The sequence below is a fragment of the Gorilla gorilla genome, chromosome 4, assembly GCF_029281585.2.
Source record: "Gorilla gorilla gorilla isolate KB3781 chromosome 4, NHGRI_mGorGor1-v2.1_pri, whole genome shotgun sequence".
Classification (NCBI taxonomy): Eukaryota; Metazoa; Chordata; class Mammalia; order Primates; family Hominidae; genus Gorilla; species Gorilla gorilla.
In genome coordinates, this window is record NC_073228.2 from 145,808,431 (window position 1) to 145,820,863 (window position 12,433).

At 39.2% G+C, this 12,433-nt stretch overlaps 1 protein-coding gene across 9 annotated transcripts in view; it reads left to right on the forward strand.

Annotated features, from left to right (window-relative positions):
• RNF14 (ring finger protein 14) overlaps positions 1 to 12,394 on the forward strand; it is a 40,377-nt gene extending 27,983 nt beyond the window's left edge. For all 9 annotated transcript variants that reach the window (XM_019027587.4, XM_063706833.1, XM_004042707.5 and 6 more), the window contains 5 exons: positions 2,681 to 3,208; positions 4,502 to 4,730; positions 7,763 to 7,935; positions 9,181 to 9,311; positions 10,954 to 12,394. In XM_019027587.4, coding sequence (XP_018883132.1) covers positions 2,681 to 3,208; positions 4,502 to 4,730; positions 7,763 to 7,935; positions 9,181 to 9,311; positions 10,954 to 11,011 — 1,119 coding nt within the window. In that variant the 3' untranslated portion in view covers positions 11,012 to 12,394. The remainder of the gene's footprint in view (positions 1 to 2,680; positions 3,209 to 4,501; positions 4,731 to 7,762; positions 7,936 to 9,180; positions 9,312 to 10,953) is intronic.
• Positions 12,395 to 12,433: the final 39 nt, after the last annotated feature.

The window sequence follows — 12,433 nt, forward strand, 5'->3', positions numbered from 1 at the left end:
ATTGAGACATAAATATGGCTTGAAGCTAAATATAAATAATACGAAGCATTCTGGGAGAGATAATGAATCAGCAGCTGCTTTTCTAGAAGCCATAATGAAGATTGATAGACTGATGTGTATTAAGACAAAAGCTCGGCCTGTGCAACGTGGCGAAACCCAGTTTCTACAAAAAATACAAAAATTAGCCAAGTGTGGTGGTGCGTCCCTGTAATCCCAGATACTTGGGAGGCTGAGGTGGGAGGATCACTTGAGCCTGGGTGGCAGAGATTGCAGTGAGCCAAGACTGAGCCACTGCACTCCAGCCTGGGTGACAGAGAGAGACCCTGTCTCAAAAAAAAAAAAGAAAAAGACAAAAGCTGTCAGAGTTGCTGACCTCAAGGAATAGCTCATTAGTTTTTCTCTTTGGATCATACAGTTTTCATTTCCCCATCCACCAATCTAATCTTTTAAGTGAGAGTACTTTCACAAACTAGAGCTTATGGTTTAAAAGCAAAATTAAACCTTAAAAAGGATAACACAGGTAGACTGAAAAGGAGTATTACTTTACATTCTAATGTCTGTGCCAGAGGCAACAGATGCAAGACAGTTGATTTGTCCAGGAATATCAAGACTGTTTGGCATTTAGGCCACTGATAGTTGGCTTAATTATTTAGATCTTCATAGTCCTATTTCACCAGAAAGCTTTTCATACTTTACATCCACGCATGTGCGTGCATGCACACACACACACGCACAAAACAGGGACAGATTAACTGGATGCGTGGTTGTGGTTTCAGATTCCAGCTAACCAGCATCTACTTAATGCTGGATTTGGGGGCGGGGGTGTGTGCTGGGGAAGAGAGTTGTTTTATGTGTTACAGCTAAAATTACAGTAGAATTCTCTATCAAATAAATGTTTATGCATATAATTAACATTTTCATTGGTCTCTTATATTCCTTCTTGGTTCAGTTCTTGTTTGTTTCTGTACCCTGATTCCTTGGCATTATGACTCTCACCTGTTAATGGTGAAATTGACACATAGAGCTGTCATTCCCTGAATTGGGGCAGGTAGACAGAGGGAAGTGGTTTTAGTTTTCTAAAACCTTATTCCTTATTCCTCCCCCAATATACTTACACAGTCTCTTTCCCGTCCCCCTTCCATTTACATGCATTCCAGCTGCCTTTCTCTCTTTTTTTTTTTTTTTTTGAGATGGAGTCTTGCTCTGTCACCCAGGCTGGAGCACCAGGGGCACAATCTCAGCTCACTACAACCTCTGCCTAGTGGGTTCAAGTGGTTGTCCTGCCTCAGCCTCCCAAGTAGCTGGGAATACAGGCGCCCGCCACCACACCTGGCTAATTTTTTATATTTTTTAGTAGAGACAGGGTTTCACCATGTTGGCCAGGCTGATCACCAACCCCTGACCTCAGGTGATCCACCCACCTTGGCCTCCCAGAGTTCTGGGATTACAGGCATGAGCCACCACGCCCAGCCCCAGCTGCCTCTCTTGAGAAGGGACTGGGTAGAAAAGAGGTTGGAGAATGGCTTCTTCATAGGACTTGGTAGCTCACACAGCACTCATAGCTTCCCTTTTAGTATTTATCACATTTTACAGATTTTAGCAGATTTCTCAAAAGCATGGTTGATTTATAAGGATATTTATGCAAATGTGAAAAATCATTAGTTGTTCAATCTTAACTCATCAATAAGTATTTAAGGTAGTACCTATGCAGGGTTTAGTCAGTGGCACTACACAGAGTGTAAGAAACAGAAAATCTGGTCCCTTTTCATTTGTCATTTAAATTTACAAAATTTGTTTGCCATCTGGAAGGCATATTTTTGGATGTTTACCTAAAAAAGAAAAGCTGCTTATAATTCCTGTGCTCTAGTTACAAATATTTTATATTTCTAATGGAAAAATCCTCCTACATTTGCCTTTCAAATTGAACAGACCACTTTTAAAGAGGAAAATTCCAAATAATTTAACTTTGGTTGCTTAGCTTAGGAAGCGTAAGCTTTCTCTATGGCTGCCAAACCTTGCTGAGGGCTTGTGATTAGGACCAGGGTCAATATCAGGCAGCTTCCCTCCATTAACCAGGATCTGATATAAGCCCAGATTGCTTACTTAAAAGCAGCTTGTAAATCTGAACAAGGACTCTGAGGTTGAATTCTGTTAGTGATTGTTTCAGATGAGTTGACTTTTTGATAAAACTGAAAGAATTAATTTTAAAACTTGGATAGTATTTTTAAACTATTCTTTTTCTAACCATTATTCTAGGATACCAACAGGGCTAGGACTCCTAATGGAAGAAAAATAGTTTATTTTTAGAACTAGATCTCTTTGTCCTACATGAGGTATATGGCAGTACTAAAAGATTAAAGAACAGAAAAAAGTCTTCCATTTCAGTGGCTAAAATGTACAGCTATTTCTCTACCTTACGGAGTCTTGCTATTTCTCTTGTTCTCATGGTACTTCTTGCTTCTGACTTTATGTTCTACTCTGGCTCATGTTGCCGAATAGTTTAAGAAGTGCTCCAGTAAGAATGTTTGTACTGTTTTGTAGCACAGTGTACCACAGCAGTAAAAAATAGTGTTAGAATAAGGGCCTAACTTGCAAGTGGAAAAGATTTCTAGGGAAACCAGGAGTTGGCAGCAGCATCATCTTTCCAAACTCACCAACATCTTCATGTGTTTTCTCCTAGCTGTCTGCTCTATGCAAGCACTTAGACAACCTATGGGAAGAACACCGTGGCAGCGTGGTCCTGTTTGCCTGGATGCAATTTCTTAAGGAAGAGACCCTAGCATACTTGAATATTGTCTCTCCTTTTGAGCTCAAGATTGGTTCTCAGAAAAAAGTGCAGAGAAGGACAGCTCAAGCTTCTCCCAACACAGAGCTAGATTTTGGAGGAGCTGCTGGATCTGATGTAGACCAAGAGGAAATTGTGGATGAGAGAGCAGTGCAGGATGTGGAATCACTGTCAAATCTGATCCAGGAAATCTTGGACTTTGATCAAGCTCAGCAGATAAAATGCTTTAATAGTAAATTGTTCCTGTGCAATATCTGTTTCTGTGAGAAGCTGGGTAGTGAATGCATGTACTTCTTGGAGTGCAGGCATGTGTACTGCAAAGCCTGTCTGAAGGACTACTTTGAAATCCAGATCAGAGATGGCCAGGTTCAATGCCTCAACTGCCCAGAACCAAAGTGCCCTTCGGTGGCCACTCCTGGTCAGGTAACTGTTTACCCTGCTGATGGTTGCCTCCTAATTCTCTTCCATAAATGGAGATATCATCTCAGGAACTTCCTTGATAGGGCTCATGGGGCAGTCCGAGGCCTTGGAGCCAGCCCACAAGTTGTTTTGCTGTATCCATTAAGAATGCTATGGTCTTAGTCTACTGCTTAAGCAAATGGAATGCTTCCTTTGGCCTTGCAGTGGGCAAGGATGAGTGTTAAAGTAGTTATTAAGTAATTGTGATAATTTACTTTGTATATCTGCTAGTAGGATCCCATAAACCTTGGGGAATCACTAGCTTATTCTTGTGTGAGGTTGGCATCTGAAGGGGACATCTCTTAGAATGATTAACCAACTTTTTTATAGACTTCAGCAGAAGTACAGCCTACTTAGGTTTTGTTGTTGTTGTTGTCGTTGTTGTTGTTGTTTTGTTTGAGATGGAGTCTTGCTGTGTCACCCAGGATGGAGTGCAGGGGCATGATCTCAGCTCACGGCAACCTCTGCCTCCAAGGTTCAAGTGATTTCCTGCCTCAGCTTCCCAAGTAGCTGGGATTACAGGCACCCGCCACCATGCCCGGCTAATTTTTTTTGTATTTTTAGTAGAGACAGGGTTTCACCACGTTGGCCAGGCTGGTCTTGAACTCCTGACCTCAAGTGATCCTCCCGCTTCGGCCTCCCAAAGTGTTGGGATTACAGGCAGTGAGCCACTGCGCCTGGCCAGTTTTTTGTTTTCTTATTAAAGCGTAATTTTACTTAAAATAAACTACACATTTAAATCATACAAGGCTAACATGGTAGCTTACACCTATAATCCCAGCACTTTGGGAGGCCAAGATAGGAGGATCGCTTGAGGCTAGGGGTTTAAAACCAGCCTGTGCGAAATAGCATGACTCCATGTCTTAAAAAAAAAAAAAAATCAGGCATGATGGCAAGTGCCTGTTGTCCTAGCTACTTGGGAAGCTGAGGTAGAGAATCGTTTGAGCCCAGGAGTTCAAGGCTGCAGTGAGCTATGATTGCACCACTGCACTCCAGTCTGGACGACAGAGTAAGACCCCATCTCTAAAGAAATAAAACTAAAATATAAAATAAATTGGACACTTTGCTTAGTTTTAACAAATGTGTAGACCCCTATAATTGTCATCTCAGTCAAAATGTACTTGGTTTGATTTTGAAGTGAAAGAGAGGTTTTAATTTATGTGCCCATCTGGTTTACACTAGCATCCTAAGAATCGCCTCAGGTTCAGAACTGGTTGTGGAATCATCAAACCTATGGTGTTTTGTATTTCCCTCCAGGTCAAAGAGTTAGTGGAAGCAGAGTTATTTGCCCGTTACGACCGCCTTCTCCTCCAGTCCTCCTTGGACCTGATGGCAGATGTGGTGTACTGCCCCCGGCCGTGCTGCCAGCTGCCTGTGATGCAGGAACCTGGCTGCACCATGGGTATCTGCTCCAGCTGCAATTTTGCCTTCTGTACTTTGTGCAGGTTGACCTACCATGGGGTCTCTCCATGTAAGGTGACTGCAGGTATGTTTTAACTGTGAACCCAAACCCCCATCCCCAGTCTCTCCCTCACATTTCACTCTACTACCAGGGCCTTATGACTTCATTCTTCAATTTGGAAGTATTCATTTAGCAGATATTTCTGTGTCAGTGACTATCTCAGGCCTTGGGGCTGTAGTAGTGACCAGAAGAGACAAAATCTCTGCCCTCATGGAACTCACATTCTACTAGGGGAGACAGGAAAACAAAATAAGGATATTAGGTGGTGGTAAGTGCTGAACAGGCAGAAGAAATAAAGCAAGGACAGGATGTGAAATGTTCTGAAGGGGAGGGGACTTGGGATTTTAGTTAGGGAAAACAGGGGAGGCCTCACTGGCAAAATGGTTTAAGTAAAGACTTGAAGGAGGTAAGAAGAACCGTGCAGTTACCAGGGAGGAACATTCCAGGAGAAGGAATGGCACGGGAAATTCTATATACAAACATGGAATAATGTAGATCCTGGATGGCCAATGCAGGGCATCTAAGCTGCCATTCTTGTCTCCATGGCACATGTGTTTGACTAGTCATCAAAGGCTTTCTCCTTGAGCCCAGAGAAGCCTCAGAATCTTCCTCAACATGGCACTTCGGAAAACTACCCTCTGATGAAGTAGACACGGGAGTGAAATGTGTTTGCCGTTTCCAGTCTACATAAGGAATCATAAATCAGGCCCTTAACATCGATTTAATTGGACTTTGGTGGCTTAGTCTTTTTCAGACTAACAGGGATAATGATAACAGCTACCTCACAAAACTGCAGCTAGAGCAGATAACAATAACTTCACGGGGTTATTCTAAGGATGAAGGGAACGAATATCGTGCTATTCAAAATTGTTATATTTGTTACACTGGTGTATAATATATAGAAATTGAGAGGGTTAGAAACTTTTATAGTGATTTCACATAATTTTATGTCAAATCTAATAAAAATTTAGACTTTTCTTCATTTTTCTAATAATTGATTGTTAGCTGACTGTGGTGGTGCACACCTGTAGTTCTAGCTATTCAGAAGGCTACAGCAGGAGGATCTTTTGAGCCTCAATTGAGACTAGCTTGGGCAACGTAGTGAGACTCTGCTTCTAAAAAAATTAAATCAAGCAAACCTGGTTATATCTTATAAAAGTGTTGATCTTTGACGTATCAGAGAAAAAAAAAACTGGGCCTTTACCATAAATAGTTTGAGAAACAGTGGGCTAATACATGTAAAATGCAGAATGGGGCTGGGCATAGTGGCTCACCTCTGTAATCTCAGCACTTTGGGAGGCCAAGGTGGGCAGATTGCTTGAGTCCAGGAGTTTGACACCATGGCAAAACCCCGTGTCTACAAAAAAATACAAAAATTAATGAGGTGTGGTGGTGCACATCTGTAGTCTCAGCCACTCAGGTTGCTGAGGCGGGAGGATCGCTTGAACCCGGGAGGTAGAGGCTGCAGTGAGCCAGATTGCGCCACTGCACTCCAGCCTGGGGGACAGAGTGGGACCCTGTCTCAAAAAAAAAAAGAGGAAAAAGAAAAATAGTAATTATTAATGCTATTATTATTGTGGTTATTACTTGCTAATGTTAGCAGACTGTCATTATTTCCAAGAAAGTACCATGAGAGGAAAGAGTGGGTAGATAATTTCAGTTGCCTCAGGCAGCACCTTGTAGAAGGTAAGGCCAGATGGGATGGAGAACTTAGCAATGTATAATATAAGCCTTTACTTTAGACTTCTGTAACCTTTTCATTAAAAGTCAACAGTACATTTGAGGTGTTTCACAGCATTCAGGGAAGAAATTGAAGGTAGATTCAGGGCTTTAGCAAAATTAGGAATCTCTCCCTCTCTTTGTATGTATATATTATATAAAATATGAAATACTAACAATTTTATTATTTTGGAAAGACTAAAGCAATATAACCTTTGTCCTTAAGATGCCTAGGAACACAAAAATGCATTGAATTATTAAAGGGATGAGATTTACATTGCTTCACTGCTACATTGAAGTAGAGGTGATGAAGCTGTGGGAATGTACTACACAGAGAAAGAATTCACAGGTGAAAGCAAAGAGTGGAGATGGGATATAGGATTCTATACCAGAAGATGTCTTTTGCTTTAAAAGGGAGATAGACTTCCAAATAATGTGAGGAAAGTAAACTGATAAAATAACTAGAACATTGTTGAGAAAACTCTTTAATTAATTGTGTTGAAAAATTAAGGTAATACAACTGTGAACAAAAGCCTTTTGTCTGCAAGTAAAGCCTTTGGGATTGGTTACCTGTTCCATTTCAGTTAAATGATAGAGCAGTAGAAGCCAGATTGAAGAGTATCGAGGGAAAACTTTTCAGCACCTGTAGCAAAGCATAGTACAGGGTGAGACTTGGGTGGTAAATTTTATTCACTGATTTTTTTTTTTTTTACACAGAATTGAAGAGGTAGTCTTTGCCCTTAAGCCAAAGGTGCCTTTGTATTTGGTAGGCCTCTTCATTATCAAACAGGGAATGGTGCTGACTTAGTGGAAAAATCAATGTCTATTTCAACCTTTGTGTCTTCTAGATGAGTCAGTCTTTAACTGCATACTTCTAGTTGCATAAACATACCAACATTAAGAAATCAAAATCAAAGGAAAAAAATAGCCTATCTTATTCTACCACTTTTAGCAGATACATCTTTTCTAGTTGGGGGATTCCTTTCCATTTATTATCATTTGTGCATGTATAATTTTTACTGGGTTGTAACATAAATATACTTTTTTTCTGGATTCTGTGATGAGTGTTTTAATTGGGTTGTAGCGAACCTAATTATGTTTTTAATAATTGAATATTATGTCATTAAATGGCTCTTCCAAACATAATTATTTCGTTAGAAATTTAATTTTTTTGCCATTGTTATATGCATCTCCATGCATATGACTTTGGATTATTTCCTTATGATAAAGTTCTAGGAATAACATTATTGAATAGTCGAAGATTATAGCCATTTTTAATGATTTTTGGTCAGCATTACAAAGTTATATAAAAGTTAATTTTCCATTTCACTTCGTAGAGAAATTAATGGACTTACGAAATGAATACCTGCAAGCAGATGAGGCTAATAAAAGACTTTTGGATCAAAGGTATGGTAAGAGAGTGATTCAGAAGGCACTGGAAGAGATGGAAAGTAAGGAGTGGCTAGAGAAGAACTCAAAGAGCTGCCCATGTTGTGGAACTCCCATAGAGGTAAATGTTTTGGGACAGACTTGGAGGCCATCAGACTTGCAAGGATGTTATGATTACCTTAAGAAGCCTTACTAGTCAATTTTATGACTTACAAAACACATGCTGGTATTATTACACCTTCTTACGTGGAAGGTGGAAATTTCACTACTAGATCTTGTTATGGACCTTAAATGTTTGTAGACTTCCCTTTTCAAAGTGTTTGCTTACAGTGACCATTGTTCTCACATTGTATCCACCTCAAAATTGAATGGGTTGTAAGGAGGGCATACTAGAGCTATGGTCAACTCTTACCTCATCTATGTGATTAAAAAAAATCAAATCTGATCTCTCAGAACTATTTATCCTGGAATGCTGCACACCTGTTTAAGATACACTCAGGAATTAATTTGAGTCAAAATAATTAGATCTATTGCTTCTTGACAAAAATCTTAATATGTTTTAAAATCAAAATACATCTTAGCATTTGATTCTGTTGTTCTAATCTGTTATGTCAGAACTGAACATAGTGAGCTCCAGTTAAGGAAACTGGGACTGTATGTAATCACTTTTTTTTTTTTTTTTGGCTACTGAGTCCCTCTTGCCCAGGCTGGAGTGTGGTAGCGCAATCTCAGCTAACTGCAATCCCCGCCTCCCAGGTTCAAGGAATTTTCATGCCTCAGCCTCCCGAGTAGCTGGGATTACAGGCGCCAGCCACCACACCTGGCTAATTTTTGTATTTTTAGTAGAGACAGGGTTTCACCATGTTGGCCAGGCTGGTCTCGAACTCCTGACCTCAAATGACTCGCCCACCTTGGCTTCCCAAAGTGCTGGGATTATAGGCATGAGCCACCACACCTGGCCATATAATCACTTTTGACATACCTTAGCCCTATGACAGAGTGGAGGACTTGGTACCAAATATTTACTTAGATTTCTGTAAAAATTAAAAACCCACATGTTACATCCAAACATTTTAATATTAATCTAACTACATTTTCCAGTTATACGTGTGTGATTTTTATCTACTGCTTGTCAGAAGAGATTGTGCCAAGTAACTAATTGTAGTAACACTAGCTATTTTCTGTATTTTACTTCTAATGCAAAATAGAAAGAATTACATAGTCGTCAGTGTGTTACATTGATATCTCAACCCTGCATAAGAAAAGGGAGAAGACCAAGACAATGTTGTACTGAATCATTTTGGCATGTGCTGTCTCTTCTGCTTTTACAGCCTTGATATTTTTCTCTTTCTGTCCTTCCCACCAGAAATTAGATGGATGTAACAAGATGACATGTACTGGCTGTATGCAATATTTCTGTTGGATTTGCATGGGTTCTCTCTCTAGAGCAAACCCTTACAAACATTTCAATGACCCTGGTTCACCATGTTTTAACCGGTATGTATACACGGAATTCCTCAGGCTCACCAGCAATTTTTGGTACTTGATTTGCAGACTACAAATCCAGTGTTTTATTTAAGTACTTGGACTTATTTAGAGAATTCTCTTACATGTTTTCCCCTATAAAGGAATTTTTATATTATTTTCTCAAAAATGAGTTTTATAATGAGAATATACACCATCTGGAAGTTTTGATAGTGAAAGTTTTCAAACACAGAAAATTTGAAAGGATAGGACTATGAATAGTAGGATACTTTCCACCCAAATTAACAGTTGATAGTACTTTGCCATATTTGTTCCCTTAACATTTTTACTGAACTACATGAAGTTGGAGTTATAATGCTTCAACTCTAAATATTTCGACGTTTCTCCTAAGATAAGGAAATGCTTCTACGTAATGACAGTACTTTTAAAAAACTTAATGATAGTGGCATACTATTATCTAGTAAACAAACATATTTGAAACTTCCTAATTATTTCTGAAAATATCTTTTAAAGCTATTTGATTGAACCAGAATCTGAACAAGTTCAGTCATTGTATTTGGTTCTATCTCTTTAGTCTCTTAATACAGAAAAGCTTTGGCCCACCTTTTTTGTGTGTGTGTTTTGTGAACATTCACTTTTTTTTTTTGTTGAGTCAGAGTCTCGCTCTGTCGCCCAGGCTGGAGTGCAGTGGTGCCGTCTCGGCTCACTGCAAGCTCCGCCTCCCGGGTTCATGCCATTCTGCCTCAGCCTCCTGAGTAGCTGGGACTATAGGCGCCTGCCACCACACCCGGCTAATTTTTTTGTATTTTTAGTAGAGACGGGGTTTCACTGTGTTAGCCAGGATGGTCTCGATCTCCTGACCTCGTGATCTGCCCGCCTCGGCCTCCCAAAGTGCTGGGATTACAGGCGTGAGCCACCACACCCAGCAAAACATTCACTTTTTGAAGAGTCCAGGCCAGTTATCTTATATAACGTCTTACCTTCTAGAGTTTTATTTGTCCATGGTGTCCTTTAGCTTGTTTCTCTTATTTGCTATAAACTGGAAGTTAGGTCTAGACTGAAGTTTGATTAGATTTAGAATAACATTTTTTATGCTGATACTTCATGAGGAGTGATGTGTATTCCGTATTGGATCACATCAAGAGGTCCATGATGTCCCTCATTAGTGTGCTGCTCAGTTCTACAGTTTGCTTTATTGTAAAGGCAAGTTTTCCATTTTGTTATTAGGAAGTAATCTGTGGGGTGATTCCTTGGCACAATGTGAATATCCTGTTCTCCAAGAGCTCTCCACTTTCAGCATCAGTTGATGATCTTTGTTAAGAGGTGTCTGTTAAGTAAACACATTGGTATTGTGAAACTGTAAGAGAAATTGAAGAAACAAGCCCTGCCATGAACTATTGGAAATCTAGTGTTGGAAATTGCATAAATTGTAGATAACATAAGGAAAGGAAGACAAATTGACAGCTACAAAACATTCTACAAATGGAGGGTGCAAGGACTGTGAAGATAGAATGGAGTGATGAGCATGTAATAGTAATAATAGTGTCTTGAAAGAGTTCAGTTTATAAGAGTACAAAAAATATTTTTCAGCGGAGAGGCAATTTATATTGTTTCGTTCAAGTGTATAAAAATGTACCTTTTTTAATGCTTCCAGGCTGTTTTATGCTGTGGATGTTGACGACAATATTTGGGAAGATGAGGTAGAAGACTAGTTAACTACTGCTCAAGATATGGAAGTGGATTGTTTTTCCCTAATCTTCCGTCAAGTACACAAAGTAACTTTGCGGGATATTTAGGGTACTATTCATTCACTCTTCCTGCGTAGAAGATATGGAAGAACGAGGTTTATATTTTCATGTGGTACTACTGAAGAAGGTGCATTGATACATTTTTAAATGTAAGTTGAGAAAAATTTGTAAGCCAAAGGTTCAGAAAATGAAACTACAGAATATTAAATATTATAATGTGCCCAAAGCTCTGAATAGTTAAAAATTAAATATTTATTTTCTTCCCCAAGCTTTAGGTAAGGAGAAGAGGGGTCAAGAGTTAAACTTAGAGACCCTTTGTCTCTGAGAAGCATCCTTCTAAGACATTCTGTTGGAGTTCCCTCAGTACTATTCCTTACAACTGGAGTGGGTAGAAGCCTTACGAAAATTATACTGAGAACCTGATCTCATTTACTCCATGTTAATCACATTCCTACCAACCTAAATTTCTGCCAAGTCAGTTCTCTTTGGAGGAAGCCCTTTACTCTGTAACTGACTGGATGGTCCAGTGTCATTTTGATCTGCTTTTCAGAATGGAAATTTATAATATAAATATATGTTTTAATACCACAAACACTGTGGGGCACTTGATATTTATTAGTGGTGTATATGGTCCACTGGTTTCAGGCCAAATCTAGAATTTAGTGATACTGGCTCAGAAGAATTTAAGTTCTATTCAACTTTCCTGGGTGTTAGAACCTAGATTCAAAATGGCTTGTCTTTGCTAGTTTTGTTCCACATTCTCTCTCTTTACCTTTGCCCTACCTTCTGTTTGTAAGGATGATTTTAATATTAATTCCAGGAACACATGTTTTTATTTCCTCTGCTGGAATAGGAGAAAGCTTAATATATTCCCAAGCTGAATGTTCTTGAATTATCTACATTTACCACTGTATATGCACATAGTGACAGTATAACCTGTCTATACTGCAGTAGTTCCAGTCCTAACTTTCTGAATTATTTTTAAAGATCTTCTCTAACAAGCTATGGGAATTTGGCTTCATACTCTTTTTTTGCAACAGCAGTGTTCTGGGTGATAATTTTGAATTGATACCTGTTCCTTTTTCTGGGTTTTGTTGGCTTTTTGAAAAATTGTCTTTCCTTATCATTGGTGGGAGGCTTGGTAGCAAAGTAACATTTTTTGGAAAAGAGGACAGAAAAATTGAACTGCAGCTTGAGAACATATTCTTTTTTTCCTACTTTGTTATTGCACATTGAGGAATCACTTTTAACTGTTTTAGGTGCGTGTGTCCAGAGTGAGCAAGGATTATGTTTTTGGATTGTCAAAGAGGATGCTTAGTCTTAAAATAAAAATAAATTTAAAAATCATCTTATAATTAGAACAGAGTTGCTGCTATTTGTTCTGTC